The 21725-nt window shown below is 42.7% G+C and overlaps 1 protein-coding gene across 1 annotated transcript; it reads right to left on the bottom strand.

The window, feature by feature from the left end:
• Positions 1-4315: 4315 nt before the first annotated feature.
• Positions 4316-21574, bottom strand: LOC121836373. The gene is made up of 3 exons (XM_042291271.1): positions 21457-21574; positions 14433-14544; positions 4316-4406 (listed from the first exon to the last, which is right to left on the bottom strand). Exons 1-3 carry the CDS (start codon positions 21572-21574, stop codon positions 4316-4318), a joined length of 321 nt encoding a protein of 106 aa, XP_042147205.1.
• Between the last annotated feature and the right edge of the window lie 151 nt (positions 21575-21725).

Raw genomic sequence — 21725 nt, 5'->3', positions numbered from 1 at the left:
CCCCGAACCGCTGCCCCGAGGAAGCCCGGTGAGACGTCGAAGCAGTTGGCCCCTAAGGGTCAACTGACGACACCACCGGAAGAGACCATGGAAGAGTGTGGGCTCAGATCCGACGACGAGGCTACCCTCTCGGGATCGGAGTCCTCCCTCGCTGCTCCCACTAGCTCTAGTGGGAAGCAGAATGATTGCGCGAAAAAGATAAACGCTCCGCGCATAAAAATTTATTTTAAACCTTAGTAACCCGTTTTTACCCGTTTTTGCAGTTTATAAGTTAAAGTTTATTTTAATTTTAGCACTGCTATGTGTAAACAATTAGGTATCATGCAATGGAACTGTCGCGGCCTTCTTCGTAATATTGATGACGTTAATTTTTTTCTCGATGAGCTTCACCCTGTGGCACTCTGTTTACAGGAAACCTATCTGAATGACATGCACACACAGCTCTTACGCCGTCACCAGGTTTTTAGGAAGGACCGCCTTTCTCCTAACTCTTCTGGTGGTGTCGCAGTAGTAGTTCAGAGCGGGGTTGTGTGTGTTCAGGTTCCTCTACAAACACCATTCGAAACAGTAGCAGTTCGCGTTCTCCTTGACCAACTCATCACCCTCGTCTCTCTTTACCTGCCACCCAACGTTCCACTGCAGCTCCACGAGCTACAAGGACTCATAGGTTAGCTGCCTAAGTCTTTTTTAATTCTAGGGGATTTTAACGCCCACGACCCTTTTTGGGGTAGTTTTCGTCAGAATTCCCGTGGTGGAGTTATAGAACAACTTTTATTATCCTTCGGGCTATGTCTTCTGAATAAAAAGGAGCCAACGTTTTTTAGTGCTGCTCATACCACCTTTACTTCAATAGATCTTTCCTTATCATCACCAGGTTTACTTCCGTGCTTTCCATGGAAGGTTTTAGATAATCCATTTGGCAGCGATTATTTCCCTATAATTTTAGAAAGCTCAATACCCCTTCCTTCGCTTTCGACCCGCCTTCCAAAGTGGAAGTTAGAAAAGGCTGACTGGGCTCTTTTTGGTTTCATTGCTGTACTGGATCCATTGCTCTTTCGTAGTATGTCCCCCGAGGAGGTGACAGTGTTTGTCATGTCCCCCGAGGAGGCGACAGTGTTTGTCACTGAATGTCTAATTAATGCTGCTGCATCTTCTATTCCGCAAACATCCGGCGTCCTGCTCCGGAGGTGCAAACCCTGGTGGAATGATGACTGCACAGTCACTCGCAGGAAACAGAACCATCCATGGGGTATAATTCGCAAATATTCCACTGCTTTTAACCTGATTGAATTTAAAAAAATATAGGGCCAAGGCACATTGGACACGGAAACAGGTGAAGAGGACATCATGGAAAAAATATAGATCTTCTCTAAATAGCTTTGTTTCAGCTAAAGAAGTGTGGGATCGCCTGCGGAAAGTTCGAGGAGATTACCAATCTTTCCGAACTCCTCTGTTTTCGTCCCCCTCTGTATCACTGAAAGATCATGCAAATGTTCTCGGGGAGCATTTCCAGCTTATTGGTGACTCTAAGTTTAGCGAAAAATGTAAGAAGTTCCAGTCGACTGTTCAAAAGCAGCCCATCTCGATGTCGGAGGGTGGTTCATATTTTTACAATAGACCATTCACAATGTGTGAACTCAAGGTCGCTCTTGGTGCAAAGAAACAGTCTGCACCAGGGATAGGCAGACTCCACTATGAAATGTTGAGGAAACTGTCCCGGAATCTATGTATGGTCTGTTAACGTTTTTTAATCATCTATAGCAAGCCGCTGCCTTTCCTCGTTGCTGGAAGCATGCCCACATAATTCCTTTTTTGAAACCTGGGAAAGACCCTTCCATTCCTACGAGCTATCGTCCCATCGCACTCACAAGTTGCTTAAGGAAGACTTATGAGCGGCTTGTGAATCGTCGTCTTCTCCATTTCTTAGAGACTGAGAATTTTTTTGATGTAAACCAATGCGGCTTTCGGGAGGGACGAGCGACCACAGATCATTTGGTTCGCCTATAGAGACCGCTATACGTGAGGCATTTGTATACCGGAAGCATTGTGTCTCAGTGTTTTTTATTTACACAAAGCATATAATACCACATGGAGGTATGGAATACTTCGTGACTTATACAACTGTGGTGTACGGGGCCGCATGCTTCAGTGCATACAGAGCTTTCACAGCGAAAGAACTTTTCAAGTCTAACTGGGCTCCATACTGTCAGATGTTTTTCTTCAAGAAAAGGGTGTTCCTCAAAGAGGAGTGCTGAGCGTTACCCTCTTTGCTGTTAAGATTAACAGTCTAGCTAAGGTTATGCCATCTTCAGTAGCTTACTCTCTATAAGTGGATGGTGTGCAAATCTCTGTGTCTTCCTGTGACCTCTCCAGTTGTGAATGACAGTTGTAACTTACAATCAATAAAATGTGTAAGTGGGCAGACGAAAATGGCTTCAAATTTTCTCCGGAAAAGCAGTCTGTGTTCCTTTTTCATTACGCTGACGATTATCTCTTGATCCTTCTTTGCATGTTAATAGCACTGAAATATAAGTCCAGCAAAAGAGGACAAATTTTTGGGTGTGATTTTTGACAAGAAACTTACCTTTGTGCCCCATCTAAAAACTTTAAAACGGAAATGCTTGATGTCATCAAGCATCTTAAAGGTGCTGTCGCATACGTCCTCGGGTTTTGATAGGCGCTGTCTCCTGCAACTGTATAACTCCTTAGTTAGATCCCGCCTCGACTATGGTGCAGTAGTATATGGGTCAGCGCGGCTATCTGCTCTTAAGGTGCATGACCCAATACACCACCTCGGACTGCGACTTTCTACAGGTGCATTTTGCACATCTCCTGTGAAGAGTTTGTATGCCGATACGCATCAAATGTCCCTCGAGGAACGGAGGCAGTACCTCAGCGTCTCTTATGCTTACAAAGTATTTTCAAATCCAAAACATCCCTCCTACAGTGTCCTTCATGCTTACAGAAGTTCACAGCTTTTCGAAAACAAGCCGAGCATTGTTAGTCCATTAAGCCTTCGTTTGCAAAGTACAATTGTCAATCCCTGAGTATCCCCCTCCATGAGATTCCCTTGCTTAAATCACTCATAGGGTTGCTCCTTGGGATGCTCTGCCGATTTTCTGTGACCGGTCACTCGCAAAATACAGTAAGAGGGTCATTTCACCACAAGTCCTCCAGCAGGAATTCCTCTCCTTGCAACAAAAATATGCAAACTACCTGGAGTTTTATACAGATGGGTCCAAATCGTCGTCCTTTGTAGGGTGTGCTCTGTATTCCGCCTCCTACAGCAAAGCCACACAAGTTGACTGTAGGGCAAGCATTTTCACCGCAGAGCTTTATGCTATTTTACTAACGGTCGAACATATACTCGACAATAGTATAATGAAAGCTGAATTTTTTTTCGACTTACAGGGTGCCTTATTGGCTGTGTCCTCCCTGATGCCCACAAAGAATATCCTTGCACAACATCTACATGGTAAGATCAACAGCGCCCTGCGACGCGGTCGCGACATTAAGTTCTGCTGGGTGCCAAGCCACTTTGGGATTTTGGGCAATGAAGAGGCGAATAAATTGGGCGTGTCTGCCCGAGGCTCATCTATAACATTCAATTGCTTACCCTACCAAGATTTAAAACCACTTCTGAAGAAATCTATTTTTCTCAAATGGCAGCTTGAATGGGATACTGAGAGCAACAACAAACTTCGCATTATCAAGCCCGTTCTGGGCGTTTGGGAGAGCTCTTATAACAGGAAACGTCGTCTGGAGGTTCTTCTGTGCCGTCTAAGAATAGGTCACTCCCGCGTGACACATCAGTATCTGCTTCGTGGTGAAGAGATTGCACTATGTGAACATTGTGGAGAGCTTCTGACCGTGTTGCACATTTTGTGGCATTGTTCGTCCCATCAACCACTCCGTCAATCATGTTTTCTCGAACTTTTAGGGATCATCTCCCATTTCATCCCTCGTTTTTGCTTGGCGATAAACCTTTAGTCCCTTTCAGCCCTGTCTTAGACTTTTTAAAACAAACTGGATATTTATACCATTTGTAAATATCTAGTTTCAAAGTAAAATTTTATTATAGTATGCTCTAAATACGTTAAGTTTGGCGCATTATGGCCGTCGTTGCTGCTGCGCCAATAAACTCCTAATCACCATAGTCACCATCATAACACTACTTCCATAATATCTTACACAAGAACGATTACTTAGAAGCATTCAATTTCGTTTTGCAACAGCAACATGAAAAATATGTTGCACTCAATGACTGAATGAATTACTACACCGAAAATGACTTTTTTATTATGACTGTTGTGTTCTAACACAATGAACGGCCAGGACAACAGTTTGGGTATTCACCACTTTTGAAACGTAAGAGACAGTTGCCGTAACTCCTCTTGATTTGGCACCTGAAAGCAAGTAACAAGTCAATGTAGACCCCTGAATGCACCACCCCTGAATGCACCATTGTTAATGGAACAAGAATAAGTTATATTATTCAAAATTGAATGTAGACTAAACTTTGGCAGTCAAAAATGTAAAGGCAAGCACATGGGTGCGCAACTCGTATGTCCAACTCGTATGTATCTTGAGTAAAGATATTTTATAGCCTACTTAATTTTCGTGTTGAATCTATTAACAAACTTATGACCCAATGTTTTTTTTTTTTTTTTGCTTTTATTATTGCCAGCGTTTCTAGATAAATAAATTAAATGAAGTTCGAAACACATTTGCCACTATTACGTTCTGTCTTTTAAGTTTGGTGTTGAGTGTAAGTACATGTGGTCAAGAATAATTTTTATTCCAATACAGAGTGGAAATGTTGTATGCATAATAGTAAACAGCACAAATAAACACAAGAACAAGGAGAACACACACACAACACCGACTCGCGACATTTTTTGTTTTTTGCTTCTATGCGAAAATGTGTGAAAGGAAGAAGCATAAAACAACAGGTAGGACATTTTTTTGTCTAGCCACCCATCGCCCGTAGCAGTCCTTCACACAAATTGGGCCAATCCTTTGATGAAGTCGATGTCCGCGTTCAGAATTTAGATATACTCTATGCACTGGTCTTGACCGTGTAGAGCGATGTAATAGACTAATACGTACGGAGGTAAATAGCATAAAGTGATAATTAACTGCAAAGCGAGCTGACGTAATAAAAATATCCACTTAATGACAGGAAATTTGCTAATTACCTTTCTAAATATTTGCTCCCAGCTGGTACAATTTAATTAAAATTGTGTTGCCCATCGTCAATATATGCCATTAAAGTTAAAATTTATAAAGTCCGTGCGACGCGACTGGCGCGGCGGCGCGCGAGCCGTGTCGCACGGAGCGAATAGGCATGCGATGACTTGCTACCCACGCCCACCGTGGCGGCTGAAGTGACGGTGACGCCATAATGACGTTAGGGTGTCACGTGATCTCAGTGTCCCGTGACATCATCACGATAAAACTCCACGTCGGGTCACATGACACCACGACGTCGTATGCTGTCAGTCATGTCACCTTGTGACGTTGTAACATCATGTGACTGGTGTTACGGTGTCACTTGACGTCACGTGACATCAAATAAAATTATGACATCACTTGACATCATGACCTTGCTTTAGGTATAAGGTCTAACAAGGCGGTAAGTTGGGCGAGTTGGTTGATGATCGTAAAAATGGAAACGGCGCAAAAAAAAAAAAATTAACGAACGACAGAAGTATAAGAAGTGCACGGAATACAGCACTGCTTGGTAGCGCTGTGTCCGTCTGGTAGAATTGCTATAAAAATGCAATCTGCTAGAATTGCTCTAGGTCACGTGATTCCGTATCACGTGACAGCATATCATGTGGCATCATGACGTCACGCTACACCCTGACGTCGTGTGATGCAACAGTCATGTGACTCTATGATGCCACGCACATTGCATGTGCCCAGCTCATTCACAACAGATTATGTGCTCCCCGGTCTTTGTCAGCATGATGAAGCTATACTCCGTTTCACGGTAACTTGGCGAACTGTGGAGGCTGCGGCCCCCGCGACCCAACAAGATGAACGGAGCAAGTCACGTGAGAACACTCCATGGTCGAGGCAACAGAGGCCTCCTCACCGCCACAGCAACAGCACCGTCCGCGAGAAAAAGTAGTTCTAGGTTTCGTTTTCTTTTAACGGTAATTGAACTCGAGCATTTTCATCTTTAGAATATTAATAATAATAAATCGTTTATTGAGCCATTCTTGTACGTAATTTGACCGAAGGCCCGCATAAGCGCACGGGCGCTTATGTGCGGCACCGTGGCAACCCAACAGAGTGCTCAAAATAATTAATACAATGGTAATACAAACAGTTTACTCAGATCAGGCTATACAATGTTAACACAGCACTGGTAAAGTGAACATGCAAATGAAAGGACAGTATGTAAACACCTCAAACATAACGAGAGCGCCACTCCTTCAAATTCTGTTTTGTGTCTTTCTGAAACGACAAGGCGTAAAATTCTTGCGGATGTTTATTAAAGTAGAATAGAATATAATAGTTTCTTAAACGCCTTCCGTAATTCGTGTAAACCATAGGAATGGAAAAGGTTTCGCAATGCCTCGGATGTTTTTGTCTGTTGACTCTATAGTTGAAATCGTTAGTATAATAATGTTTCATTAAAACTACAAATTTCCCTCATTCCTCAACCTGAAATATTTGTAGAGAGGCCAACTTTTTCCCGCTATCATAAGTTTCAAATTTCGAACCATATGCAATACTATCTAAATTATATATATTAGCCTAACTTTTTCTTCCTTTAGGCAGATTAGTGTTTCCGTAACGCAAGAGGGAGACTCCTAGTGCTTCGTACACTCTTTTCCCAAGTAAAATATAATAGACATTTCTTAGTTCGTACATATATACGCAAAAACCAGTCGTACGCGCTTTACTATATTTTCAACGTGTGCATTTCTTGTTAAGCTTTCATCTAAACTTATTCCTGAATATTTTCTTTCGGCAGCATATAGGAACGGAGAGCAGTCACAAGAATTAAAATAGGTGGAATGGAGATAGACAGGACGTACAAGGTTCACTTTTTTTGTGTGTCCGGAAGGACATTAAGTTCCGTAGTGAAAAAGCCATTTGTATGAGAGATTTCTTGTGTTCAATAAACACATATGAATCATACAAGACATAAAAGAACATATAAGAACTATATGAGAACTGCTTAAGATATATAAGAAACTTCTCTCAAGTTTCTTATATGGTCCTGATGCAGTTCTTATATATGGTTCTTATATCTCTCCTATATATATGTTCTTATCTATCTTGTATGATTTGTATGTCTTCATTGGGCACAAAAATTGCTCATATAAATGAAAATTTTCAATAGAGTTGGTCTTGGTTTTGTTTACAAATATAGTATTCCAGGAGAACCAATCTACTAGTTTGTTTATGTCACTGTGAAAAATGGAAACTGCATATTCGTAATTTTTATGTTCCAATACAATTGCAGGGTCGTCCACGTATTGATATAACCAAGGATTTAGAGACAGTTTATCTAAGTCATTTATTTAAATGATAATAAATAGCACAGGACCTAAGATAGACCGCTGTTGTACGCCGGAAGGAACGGAATAGGGGTCACTTATGCTACCTCCTATCCATACACGTTGTGTACGGTTATGAAAGTAATTCTTAGAGCTGAAAAAAAAGGTCCTCTGAAGCCAATATTGTTTTAGTTTATTTAATAACAAGCCGTGATCAATGGTATTGAACGCTTTTTTAGACCGAGAAAAAGTGCTAGTACTATATGATCGTTCTCTATTCTCTCGTGAATGTAGTATGTAAAATCCTCCAACAAGAGAATTGTGCTTTTTTGCTGTCTAAAGCCGTTCTGGCAGCTATTTAATAAAGAAACAATTTTGGCAATACGATTGCATAATTTCAGACAATCTTTTCGTAATCTGGGATATAACTGGTAGAACTGCTATAGGTCTGTAGTTTGATACCAACATTTGATTACCTTTTTTTGTATATTGAACGGACTAATGCCACATTCAACACATCTGGCATTGTTCCAGTTCCAATAATTTCGTTTAATATGACAAGCAAGATATCTTTTATTTGATCAAAATTATGGTATATATCTCTTAATCCAATCCGATCATATCCCTTTGGCTTCGTGAGTATTATCATTTTTAATATGTCACTCAACCATGTTGAATTACCCTGAGACTGGGGTAGAGAAGAAACATCAAAACGTAGAAGGGAAAGAAAATAGACAGGACGACGTCTCAAAACAAAAAAAAAAGGGGACTAAGCCTGCTTCTGGGATGATGATATAAAAAATCGTAAGGGTGCAGGTGGGCTGGTGAGACGTCGTCCTGTATATTTTCTTTCCCTTCTACGTTTTGATGTTTCCTCTCTACCCGAGTCTCAGGTTAATTCAACATGGTTAATATTCACCAGCTCGCCTTCACCCTTACGATTTGTTTTCATGTCACTCAAGTCTTGCTCCGTCATGGACGGCAAATAGGCTGAGTTTGGGTAACTAGTTAAGCTCTCAGGGGCTTCTACGGTTTCTTGCGCTTCACTCCGCAAATCTTGTATTTCTTTCACGAAGCTATGATTAAATTGACTACCCAGAGTGTCAAACTCTGTTCCGCCAAATCGTTTGCGCATAGCGTCGTCCACGCTTTCTTTGGTAGTTTTTCCGATTATCTTACTGACTACTTCCCACGTTTTTTCCCCATTCCACTTTTGACCGGTGGAACTCGATATCGTGACAGTTCCTCTTCGCTTGCCGTATTTTTTCAGTCACTTTATTTCTCATTTTCCTGAATTCTCTTCATGATTGAATGTCGGTCGGTTTTTTTTTGGGGGGGGGGGGTCAATTCCACAAATAATTTTCAGTATAGCACCGTTCTAAAATGTCTTTATTTATCCAGTTATTTTCTCGTCTTCTCTGCTTAAACTTTTACTCCTCTTAGAATAACTCTATATGTGCTTCTATGCATAATAAGTTCGTAAATTGCAACATGGTCTTTTCCCAGTAAGTAGTCCCAGTTATATTCACATATAAGAGGGTCTATTATTTTGGAATCTATGATACATTTAAAACCATCATTATCACTATTGTGTATAGCAGAATTGGCACGTAAACTTTTATGGTTATAAAGTAATGATCCTCGACTTTATTCTTGATAACACCGGATACAGTTATCCTATCTCTGATTCAGATAATCGCGTGATCTATGCAGGTTCTAGTTACTGTGTCACCTAGATACTCTTCTCTCGTGTAATCACAGATTCCGTTCTGTAAACCGTGGTCAGACAATATGTCTAGATCGTCTCCAACTCCAAACTTGCTTTGGTTTATAACATCAATGTTCAGATTTCCAATGATGATTACACAGTCGTTGTTGTGAAACCTTCTTAGTACACCTTCAAGCTCATTGTAAAACAAATTTAAATCTGCACTGGGTGGTCTGTATAAGGCTACAACAAGAAAAGAAAGGTAATTTTTGCTTACTGAAATAACGATTATTTCAGCATGATCTAGAGAGGCTGGAACATGCCCAGCTATCCATTCATTTTTTTTTGTATAAAAGAGTACGTCTTCTCCTTTTTCCTCTTCTCTGCATAATGACACAGAGTGAAAACCAGGTAACTGATAATCCCACTCCTCTGATTTTATGTGTGTTCTTCTTATAACTAACACAACACTACCTAGTCTTCTTCCTAGGTACACATTAAGTTCCCAGTTTTTTCTGGTGCTCCTTACGTTAATCTGTATTATATTTAGTACTTCCTTTGATTTTCCCTTATCCGTTACCTGACTCACTTACTCCTCCTAATGAGTAAAACTGTCAAAATAATGTATTTCATTGATGGAGCCATTCATTCACCCTGCTCCCTTTGTATAAATCGGTTTCGTTTCCAATTCCGGATCACTGCAACACCCTCTCTCTGTCTAACGAAAACATGTCCATTCTTGCTTACGTAAATTCCTTCCTTTTTTAGTGCAACCCGTTTTTTGATCCATAGAGGGCCGAGTGTTCCTTTCCGTGAACCTGACTAATATCGGAGCTATGTTGTACTAGAATATCGGAACTACTCGTCCTTCTCTCGTCCTTAGTCTGTGAGCTGCCTCTACAGAATGCTCCGATATTGTCGGCAGTTCAAATCTTTCTGAGAGGTTCTTTATTAAGTTCAGAACATTCCCGTCCTCCGACTGTCTCACGCCGGGAATTTCAATGTTCTTGCGCCTAGAGCACTGCTCATTTTTGTTAATGCTGCCTTTAAGTTTGTGATCTCACACGCTTAGTCCGCAACATTGGCTTCCAGGCCAGTTGTTTTCGCGGCTAGCTCATTAATCGTATTTTCCTGGTTATCAGTTTTTTTAAGTAGTTATTTGTACTTTTACCAATATCGTTTCTCGTTTCGTGACCTTGTTCAAAACACTCGATAACTTCTTGCTCATCTCAGCAATTTCGGCTGCCACTCCCACTGTGTCACGGTCCTCCGGCAATGGAGGGGTAGGGGACCTAACATTCGCTGTCACTCCCGACTGTCTCTCTTCGTGGACCTTGCAGTAGGGCATACCCAGGATTTGTACGCTTCAGACGTTACAGTTTGAATGCAGTCTTATTCACTCCCGAATATGAAAAATTCACGACTAAATATTGAAGAATGTATGAGTTTCAAATATATTTAAACTAAAAAAGTTACGCCACATCCGTATCCGGTCCCGATATTTGTCTCCTTGTAGCGCCGTTGCCCCTATTAGCACCCGCGACAAATTAGCGGGTCGTCTCATGAACTGTTCCCGAAGAGTTCGCTACTCTAGCGGACGGCAATGTTGCGACGGTGGACGTTCATCCGAAGTTGGTTGGTTTCGCAGCAGACGACTCTTGGCCAACAAACAACAGCCGGTTCCTCGGTGCACTGACACACATGTTCCCGTGACTTCATGTCACATACCTCGCTCCGACGCTCTTATTTTTTTACGGCAGCCGCAGTTTCCACAGTTCGCCAAGTCATCGTTAAACGGAGTATAGTGCATTTGTTTCCCCTCTGTTTTGTGTCTATGGCGTTTTGGTTTTCTTTTTCCTTCATTGCGGGGCAGAATAAAGTTATCGCTTCACACTTTGCTCTAATCCTAACTGCGGTCAACATTGCGATTGCAACGTGACCCATAAAACCATAGACTAAAAAGGTAATTAACGAATGTTAGTTGTTCTGCTGATCGTGAGGATGGTCCTCCCCTTTATTGACCACCAAGCCAGATACACAAGCAGTGAAAACATTACTCATGTATTGCAACCCCCCCCCCCCTTTTTTTTTTATAAGTCTATTTGAATAAAATAAAACACGGTGTGCATTATTTCGCTAATCCTACTTATATGCGATCGAATGTTTCCGTTTCGAAACAGACATTCCCGAAAGTGTTTGAACTGTTTACAAGGGTAGTGTCTCTTTCTTACTATTCATTTTCGGCAATGAGCAATTAAATGAATTAATTGAAAGCAATAGTGTCATGTAAAATGACGGCTAGGTATAGGCGTTAAGTTGTTTTAGCACTGTACCTTTATAAATAATTTGATAAAATTACCAAACATTTTAAATTCTTATACCACACAGTAAATCGCTCTATTGCTCAAATGTTGTAAGCTATGTTTGTTCGTGCATACACTTCGCAGTCCACAAGAACAGACACGCCTCAAAAGTTCACTTACACAAAGAACACTCACACTGCGCTGATTCTCAACTCTAGTTTGTATTGTCCTTCATCTTCATCTTCTTTTACTCTTATATATAAATAACTAATGTAAGCTATGGCAGATATATCAAGGTAACGTTTCCTAACTAGTCTTCTTTATTTCTTTTTTTGATAAAGCTATCGAAGGGGTGCTAACACGAACTATCTAGCGTGACAGTGTTCGTGGTTTCTATGATTTCTTGTGTAAGTTTGTTATTGCTTCTGCCTAGTACGGCGCAGTTGGCCAGGAGTGGAACCGCAATCTCGGCAATGGATGTCTTAGACCCGTGCCACACGGTCAACTCGAATGCCATTTACAACGAATGACATTCGCCCCAAATCATTCGACTGGTGCTACACGGCCTGCACGAATGGAATTCGCTGCAAATGTCATTTGCCACTGAAGGGGTTCGGCAGAACTCATTCGGTCACGGGCCAAATTTGTAGCCTCTACCCCAGGCCCCAAGTAAAAAAAACTCCAATGTGATTACGTTAATCAAAGTATACCTGAATTAAAAGTTATTTATTTGTGTTTGCTTTTATGTATGCATTCTTTTATACTAGACTTGAAGCGCGGCTTGTCACATAATTGCAAGCGGCTGCTCTTTAACCCAGTAGACACAGCCACCTCGCCATCTTTTTCGCGTTTCTTCTCGGTTTTGTTACGTTTTGTTCGAACTTCAAAATTTCTTCCGATGGAGCCGCAAGCGCCGCAAGCAGCCGCGATCGGTGCACTGGGCGTTACGCAGCGAAAGTAGCAGCCAGAGCCACGGAGTTCGAGAGCAGCTGCTCTTCGATTTCACGAACGCGAGAGTGAGCGTCCTCAGCTTCGGCTTTGAGCCTTTGCTGCTCGGCACGGCGCTTGGCGCGTAAATAAATGAGGGCGCTCATTAACCGTCGCACCCAGAGCGCACCCATTTACCGTCCTCCGGTGCAAGGACCGACACTCGCGACTGTACAGGCGCCATTTCCTTTCGCTTTGGTCAGCTTCTGTCTTTGGCTTTGGCTTATTGTGGCTAGAGCAACTAGAGCGTCACCAACAAATGAATTACAGCGGAAACGCAAAAAACGTAAAGTAATTGACTGCAAAATTTGTTTAAAACTACCTATAGACACTTTTTAGTGATCATAACCTTGAACAAACGAATGTAGCTTACAAAAAACTTTACAATTAGTTTTCTTTATAGAGCAGGCGCTATCATCATCATGGTGCAAAATGACATTACAAATGTACGTGTAGCACGGGCTTGAAATGTAATGTCATTCAGCGCCCGAATGAGATTCGCCCTGAATGGCATTTGCCATGCCTGTGTGGCACGGGAATAAATGACCTTAGTCGGCCTTGATAGCATTTTTATTGTGTTCCCGAAGTCGGTCGTTGAGACATCTTCCTGTTTGTCCGATGTAGCGCTTTTCACAGGAAAGGGGAAAGGAATAAATCACTCCTTCTGTGCAAGAAACAAACTTAGTTTGGTGGTTCTTGGTGCAGCGCGCTGGTCGTGTAGAAGGCCGTTTACCTGTTTACATAAGCTGGAAAGTTTATGCGGAGTCAAAAAGATGATGTCAATATTGATTCGATCGGCTGTTTTCTTCAGCTCGTGAAAAACGTTGTGAAAATAGGGCACAATAACAGGTCTAGTAGTGCAGTCTCTTGGACTGCGTGTCATAGCTCCTACATACTTGACTTCCCTGAATAGGCATTAAGCAACTGCTGTTAATAAAGACAGGGTACCCTGCTGAGACCAACCGAGAGATTTGCATTTCGAAGCTCGTGTGTACTCTGTGCTTGCATGATTTCATAAGAGAGCTTTTTAGACAAAGTTTTGCAATGCGCCTTCAAAAAAAAAAAAGCTTTGGGTCTGTTAGCTATAGTTAAGGAGTGGCTTTTTTGCCCTAAGTTCGTAAAATCAGCAGACGTGATGGTTTGCCATGAACAATCGAAGGTCTAATAATCTTATGGATCGCTCAACAGGGAGTTCGTGAGTGAGTTTTGACGAATCCAGGCAGTTTTTGAAAGTGGAAAGAACTCTGGCCACCAAGGTGGTGAAGGTGTTATCGTCAGTGTCAAGGAACACAAAGTAATCATCAACGTAGCGAAACACACGCTCTATTTTTGAGTGGTCCAGGTTTCGCTGTAAGATTCTGTCATGGAAGGCAAGGAAAAGGTCACTAAGGACAGGAGCAATACAAGACCCCTATGCATACTCCAGTTTTTTGCAAGTATGTTTTGCCGTTCCAGATGGCAGAGGTACATGTCAAGCAGACGGCTAAGTCCAGAAAAACCTTGATAGGCAGACCAGTAGCGGTTTGAAAGGCGTTGACACCAAAGGTGTCAACTGCACGCACCGTACTGGGGAGGAGCAATAACAAACTTACGCTAGAAATCATAGAAACCGCGAACAATCTCACGCTAGATAGCTTATGTGTTAGCACCCCTTCGATAGCTTTATATAAAAAAAGAGTTAGATTATTTAGGAGACCTTACCTAGTTATATCAGCCGTAACCTAAATTAGTCCATAATATATGAGTGTAAAAGGAAATGAAGAAAAAGCGCAATACAAACAAGAATAGAGAGTCAGCGCAGTGTGAGTGTTCTTTGTGTGAGTGAATCTTTGAGGTGTGTCTGTTCTTGTGCGCTGTTAAGTATAAACACGAACAACCAATTCCCAAGCTGAAGTATTGACTAGTTTATGCACTTACCCCATTACTGTAACTTTTTGCTCCGGGGCGTGGCACGTCCATCTTTCGCAAGGCTCTTCTAGATTTAATGTTTCACCGTTAGAGATGTGCCTTCCACGATAGTAGCATGTTACTGGAAAAATCACTTTCATCATGATAATGCAGTCAAATGCAATGGTGCAAGCGAGCTGGACAGGAATGCCGAAAATAAGCCTTGGAGAAGGGGGACAAGGGACATGCACAAATCTCCAAACACAGCTAAGTGACTGGTACGCGACTGAAAAAATCCGACTGGCCCTGTTGTCGAACCAGGGACCTCTCCATACAGTGGAGCGCTCTACGAACTGAGCTAACCTGGAGTTAGACGACTCTAGAGCAAACGGGTTTTATCAGCTTCAACCAATCTAACACCAAGAAAGCTGAACGGCGTGCATTTTTACGGTTATGATAATAATGCAATAAATTGCGTTATCATCATAACCGTCGAAATGCTAGCCGTTCAATCGCTGTTTTAGTTTGTAAATTTTTGTTACTTAATTTATCTTAACGCTGATATCTTGCAGTGGTAACATTGACTTGATTTTAGCATCTACGACGCTTAGTTAAAGGCTCATTTCCGACACAGGGTATGACTCTAAATTGTCGAAAAGTTAGTTCTAGCGGTTTTTTTTGTATCGCGATCTCCTGCACGACAGCAGAGAGCCGTGAACTTAGTTGACCGTCACAACACGGCTGGGTTATTTTTATTTTGCAGATTTGTACATAAGGAAACTGGAAAGAAAACTTTAATTTGTATAGCTGAAACATGCTGATGCATCGATTTTGAATGGTTAAATCATTGATGGACTCGATTCGGCAGGGGGCCCGTCTCGGCTTCGCTTTTTCCAGTTCTAAACAAAGGACACGCTTGTCGACAGCGGATCCTCAATTAAACTTCTATAAACAACTACCTAAACCTCCCTATTTTGCTTGGCAACGAACCACTAGTTCCGAATCACTGCGTTTTTAGCTTCTTGAAAGCTATCGGCCTTTTTACACCGACTATGATTTTACACCCAACTTCATGCCCATAACTATTTACAAGTCATACACATAGTTTTAACCTATCATCAACTACTGAAGTTCTATCCTCTTCGAAACCCTAACTGCAATAGTGTATGTACCTGGCGCATCATAGCCTAAGATGCTTTTGCGCCATAAAACCCCAACCAACCCAACTCTATAAACAACTGCAAGCTGGAGCGAGCTGCCTTCGTTCCCTGCAATGCTCTTATTTCGTGCATCCTTGTTCAGATTATATTTAATTGTTGTGGACGCCACAAAACGACAAATATAATCCCGGTGTACTGCATTTAAAACGACAAAAAACCTCAAGGGAAATTAAATCGCTGTAAACTCGTTCAATATTTGTAGTAATCGCCTCCAATTTCTATTGGTGCACGTTCAGTGTCGCTCTTCTCAGTATTGCCACACTGGGGGATGTCATAATGCGGGGCAAGAAACGTTCCCAATGAGTTTAAAGACACCATTCGCAGCACAGAAAACGCGAGACGTGCCCTAAGTCAAATACCCAGCTTTGGAGCACTCAAAAGAAGACTCAACGCGGGAGCAGCGCCACGAAGAGCACTTTCGCCGAATTTTCTAGCCACTCAGCATTGCTGCGGAACCTGACGCTCGTTAAATCGCGCCACGGTATTCAAAACGGCACTAGCCACGATAAAACAGTCTATAGCAGCTGATCTACATTTTGCATCGTTTCATGAAAAGCGCGAGTCGTGCCACACAGCGCCAAACGCCAAAGAGACGTGGACAAAAAACGCTGTGTGTGGTTGGCCCTACCTTCCCCTTTTCCCTTCTGTAAAAAAGGCACCCGCCGAATGCCGTGATTATGCCCGCTGAAACGCGCGTAAACATGTTGAAAATACGTCCCTTTGGTTGCGTTCTTAACATATCGTTCTAAACGGAGCAGTTTCTTAACGTATCGCGCTACAGTGTACGACAGAGGTGCAAGCAGGTGGGCGATGCTTGCAAGAAATAAACTTACCTCGTTCAAGGGGAAAATAAACAAGACAGAAACTTATTCTGGGCGATCTAGGCTGCAACTTCAGAAACGATGCTGGCGTAGGAATAAGTGTTGCCGACAAATGGCATACGCAGCGTCGGCGGAGCGCCGGCTGATTCTGGTTCTTTTTGCGGTATCGTTTGCTATTAACCCGAATCGCTCGGCCGTCCCTCGACACGGCGCACGTTATCTGTCGGCAGCACTTAAGGGCTGTTCATACTCCGTCGTAATGTTAACGATCGCACGCGCTCGTTCCCGCTCGCTGACGCTGTCTGCGAACGGGGTGTCTATACTCCAACGTCAAGTTGAACGCGGCGCAGCGCTGAGCAGCTCGACTCGCGACAGCGTAGCTTGCGACGGACTTGGACATCCTCTACGTTCAACGTTGGATGACGATGGCGCCGACAAAGGCTATCCCAGAAGCCCTCGCGCGAAAGTCGCATTTGGGAATCCGGTTGTCGAGTCGTCTGGGCCAGTCGGAGTGAGCGAGATGCTCATTTCTGGGATCTGATGGAGATTTGTTTGGAGATTTGTGTTTGTCCTTTGTCTCTCTTGTTCCCCTTCTCCAAAGATTATTTTGGTCATTCTTGTCCAGCTCGCTTGCACCTTTGCATTTAATTGCATTATAATCATAACCTTAAATTGCTAGCCTCACCCTTGTTGGTGTTAGACTGGTGGTAGCTGATAAAACCCGTTTGCTCTACTGACATCTAACCCCTGGTGAGCTCAGTTGGTAGAGCGCTTCACCTGTAATGGAAAGGTTCCGGGTTTGATACCTGGAACAGGCAGATTTTTTCGGTCGCTCAATAGTCACCACCTAGTTGTGTTTGGAGATTTGTGTTTGTCCTTTGTTCCTTGTTCTCCCTCTCCAGGAATTATTTTCGTCATTCTTGTCCAGCTCGCTTGCACCTTTGCATTTAATTGCATTATAATCTGAACCTGTCGTTCGTTCTTTCCGTGTGTCATGTGCTGTTGTCGTTCCCGTGTTCGTGTGCGTATTTAATGTTCGTGCGCTTGACTGGGCGAGTGTGTGCGTGGACGTAGACCGCTCTGAGGATGCGCTACCCTCGATTCTCGACAGGCCTTTCGAACTAACGAGCCGGTGATGCTGGCCGTGGTGTTGGGGTGCCGACAAAAGCTGGAAGCTAAGTGACGTGCCAAAGGTAGGGTTAATTGGAGTTAGGGGTGACCTAATGCGTCTACTATTTATTATCATGTGCTAGTCGCACTCGCCGGCAGTCGTTCCCGATCGAAAAAACGTTGCCGAATGTACGGGAACGGCAGACGCAGTGAAACCTCTAAACTATTTAGCCGGCCAGAAATTTTCAACTGGGCTGTCTCAGCTTGTAAACGATAGTAGCGGTACGCGATAACAATTGAACTGAATCCTGTATTGTTTGTATAGGCTTTGTAAAGTGCGTTACAATTTCGAACGCGTACATTGCGTAATTTAGGCATCATCCGCTCCCTTCGGTGTCCGTTTCTTATGTCAGCGTGAAATTCTACTATGACGATAACACACCGGTTATCTGTCAGAAAGAGATCTCTGTGGAATATCGATTTCATGGAAGCATTACGGCGGAATCGCCGGAGTCGCTTGGGACGACTCTGGTGAACCTGGGAAGCAGCTAAGTTCGACAGACGCGATATCGTGCTTTTTTTTTTTTCGTCTTTTTTTTTTTTGCATTTTGTGTGACATTAGGAGAAAATAAATGCTGGTTTGCACTCGTTATCACCGTCATTTTCTTGTTTTTGAACTGCTAACCGCCAACCCGAATGGTTGTTTTGAAGCATGACATGACAACACGGGGACGAACCACACTGACCGATTGCCTCTAGGCTAGGTGGTGCAAGCTACCGCCCATAGATAACCTGTAGAGACGATGTGGTGGCCACGGAGACGCGCATGCGCATAGTGGGACAGTTCGTTGGGGCGCGCTGGACCAGGGTTGGTCTACGCTGGACTGTAAACACCATCGTTCAGGCGCTCTTCGGCGCGGCTTAGAGTGGCCGACGAACGTCGGTCTGCGCCGACGCGCGTTGCGTTCGTTGACGTTGGAGTATAAAGCCCCTTTACCCTGCGCGTACATCGTTTGAGAAGGGGTGGCGTAGGTTGCCTAGAACAGATTTTTTTTACCGACAGCTTTTTTTTTTTTTTTTTTTTACTGAAACTTTTATTATCTGCTTGCACCTCTGCAGTAAATTGCAGCGCGATACGTCGAGAAACCGAGTTTCGCGGGCCGTCTAAAGTGCCTTAAAAGTGTTAGTTTACATACTGTAGACAAATTTCTTACCTATAAAAACAAGCTATGAATCAGCATTTTAGAAGCATTTTCTAGTTCGGTAACATTCAGTCAAGCGTCGGGTCATAGATCAAGAGAAGTATTGCAATATTATTATTATCCGCGTGCATTATGGGCCTATTTTTCAATGCTTTCGCATTTGTGCTCTTTTACATGCTCTGACCTGGGGCTGGTTGGAGCACACGCAATCAAAGTTCGCAACATAGCCACGGGATGGCGCCACAGCCCCACGTAACACCTAGCAACCGAAGATCGCCAGCGACGTCCCCCTTCGCCAATTTCGGCGCCGCGCAATGGGGGACGACGGCTGTATCACCGGGGTGCGTGTCGACCCATCCCGGCCCCTTCGTTCACGGCGAAAGTCTGTGTACGCCCATTATGAAATATTAACCCACCTCGGGTCACCTGCGCAATTCGCCTTGCGGCGCCCCGCCAGCGGCCCAAGGACGCCCTTGGCATGGCGCTTTCCAACTGCACCTCGGTTGCTAGGTGTTATGTCACGCGGCCGGCGTGCGGGTGCGCCACTTCGACGCCACAATTTGTGTTAAGTCATTTTGTAGTGTAAGATAACCGAAGAGATTTGAGGCCGGATGGTAAATGACTCTGTCGTCGGCGAACAGTGATTTTTTAATTGATGTCATGCAGAAGGTCGTTAATGTATATAAGAAATAAAAGTGGGGAACGTCCTGCGCCCTGGGGAACACCTGAAGTAACGTTTGCAACGGATGAGTTATTTTTATTAGCTATTGTGAACTGTACTCGGGAAGTGTGAAAATCATGACTCCAGGATTGATGACTGTGTCAAGTCGAGGCACCGAAAGCTTAGTAAGAAGACGATTATGTGGCACTCGATCGGAGGCCCTTGAAAAATTTAGGAATATGGCATCTGTTTGATAGGTGTTTTTTCATGTTAACATGCAAGTCATGAGTAAAATGGGTGAGCTGGGTTTCACAAGAAAGATTTTTTAGAAAGCCATGTTGATGAGGGTAAAAAAAATAATGGAGTTAAGGTGATTGATTATGCTAAAGGCTCAGGATATGTTCCAAAAAGTTTTGATGGAACGTGAGTTAAAGAAATTGGACGATAATTAGATGCGAGTAATCGGCTACCCCATTTTTAGGCGGGGACTATGTTCCCAATTTTCCAATCTTTTGGACTACGGCCAGTGTTTAGAGATTGGGAAACAATTAAGCTGAAGTATGAACTGGCAGTTATATAAGTGTTCTTAAGAATTTTGAAGTTAATAGTATCCGCCCCAGCAGATGATGATAGCTTTAGTGTGCCGATAAGAGAACTTATTCAAGCGGGTGATACTGTAACAATTCGCATGACGTTGGTTGGCAATTACAGAGGAGAGCTAATTCTGTCAAGGTTTTCAACTGGGAATACGGATACAAAAAAGTTGTTTAGGGGTGTTGCGCAGTCGCTATCATTGATGGGATCTTTATCGCTGTTGGTTAATTCCGGTGATCGAAAATAAAAGTTTGGTGATAGAAGCTACCAAAATCGAGTTGGATTCGTGTGAAGAATTGATGGCATGTCGTTAGATAGAAATTTTGTTTTAGCATGTTTAATGTTTTGGAATATTTTTTTGAGAGTTATTTGTGTGCTTCCCAATCTTGAATGAGGCCAATACGTTTTGCTTTCCTATAGAGGCGTTTCTTTTTTGTTACTTAGAGCTTTGAGACTCGTATTAAAAAAGAGATTATTCCTATCGGATTTAATGCAGATGCTTGAAATAAAGTCATCAATGAGATCGGTCAGCTTATGTCAAAATAGGTTCCAGGTCTCTTGAACAGTTCTGGAAGTAAAGTGTTCACTGATGTAATAGGTGTTCAGCGTTAATAGATGCAGTCTTGTTTTTTAAATATTCGATAAATTTTAGCGTGGGCATATTTCTGTTGATGGAAAGTGAGTGTCATGTTTAAGATTCGGTGAACACTTAATTAATATCTGGGTAGTTGAAGTCGCCAAAAAGGAAGAACGATAGTTTATGATATGCGCTTCTAAGTATATCAAGGAAATCTCGTAGATAACCAAGAAAAAGCCCGCTGCTGTCGGGTGCCCTTTAGCATGACCAGGTAAGGTGATCTGCTGTAGCCCTCGCTCTACAAGCAGACCGTTTTCGTGTTAGTGTCACCATACTTCATTCTGATGTGGCCCGTTTGGGAGAAAATATAAAATGGACTTATTTTTCGAGTGAAATCCGCTAGAATTTAAAGCGTTCATTCGTAAATAGGAAATATGGGAATATTGGCCCAGCGTATGCAGAGCGGGCTAGTGCACTACAGCCGAGATAATATGACAGGATGCATTCCTGCATGCCAGAGGGTATGAGAATCATCCTTTATAAAAGTCGGGAAAACTATTTTGAATACCCGGCGTGGTAACTGGAGTAGCTAAGTGTTCCGAAAGACACTGTGCAATATAGGAGCTTCACAACTACAGAAGAACATAAAAAGGAGCTTTTAAACTACAGAAAAAAAGAATAGCACAAAATTTACCTTACCGAATCTACTCAGTATTCAATACATCTTCGATTACAATGTGTTTAAGGCACTTGTTGAAAGCAGCGGACTTGGCGCCTTTTTATTTTGTACTGAAATAAATCAACCAAACCGCGATTCCCGACTCAATCGATCTCAGTCATTTTAGATAGATCAAAATCAAAGATCATACCATCGTCTGTTAGTAGCGAGCCATCTTGAGTTAAGGTGGCAACTTCAGTCTGTTTCGTACCAAATGTTTGTTGTGCCAAAACACACATTAAAGTGAATGCTGCCAGTATTCCTTTCATTGTGGTTCCTACAGTAACCTGAAATCAATATAAAAAATCCATTGCACCTCCAGACCCATACCACAAAAGGTAGGCATTGAAATTATTAATGAAGGAATAAAATGCATTGCAATTCTTTTTATTGTGCCGTCAATCTTCTAAACAGCAAAAA

This window comes from Ixodes scapularis, unplaced genomic scaffold, assembly GCF_016920785.2.
Source record: "Ixodes scapularis isolate PalLabHiFi unplaced genomic scaffold, ASM1692078v2 PGA_scaffold2__306_contigs__length_199485367, whole genome shotgun sequence".
NCBI lineage: Eukaryota > Metazoa > Arthropoda > Arachnida > Ixodida > Ixodidae > Ixodes > Ixodes scapularis.
The sequence above is the reverse complement of the archived record's forward strand: the minus strand, read 5'-3'. Positions and strand labels throughout refer to the sequence as shown.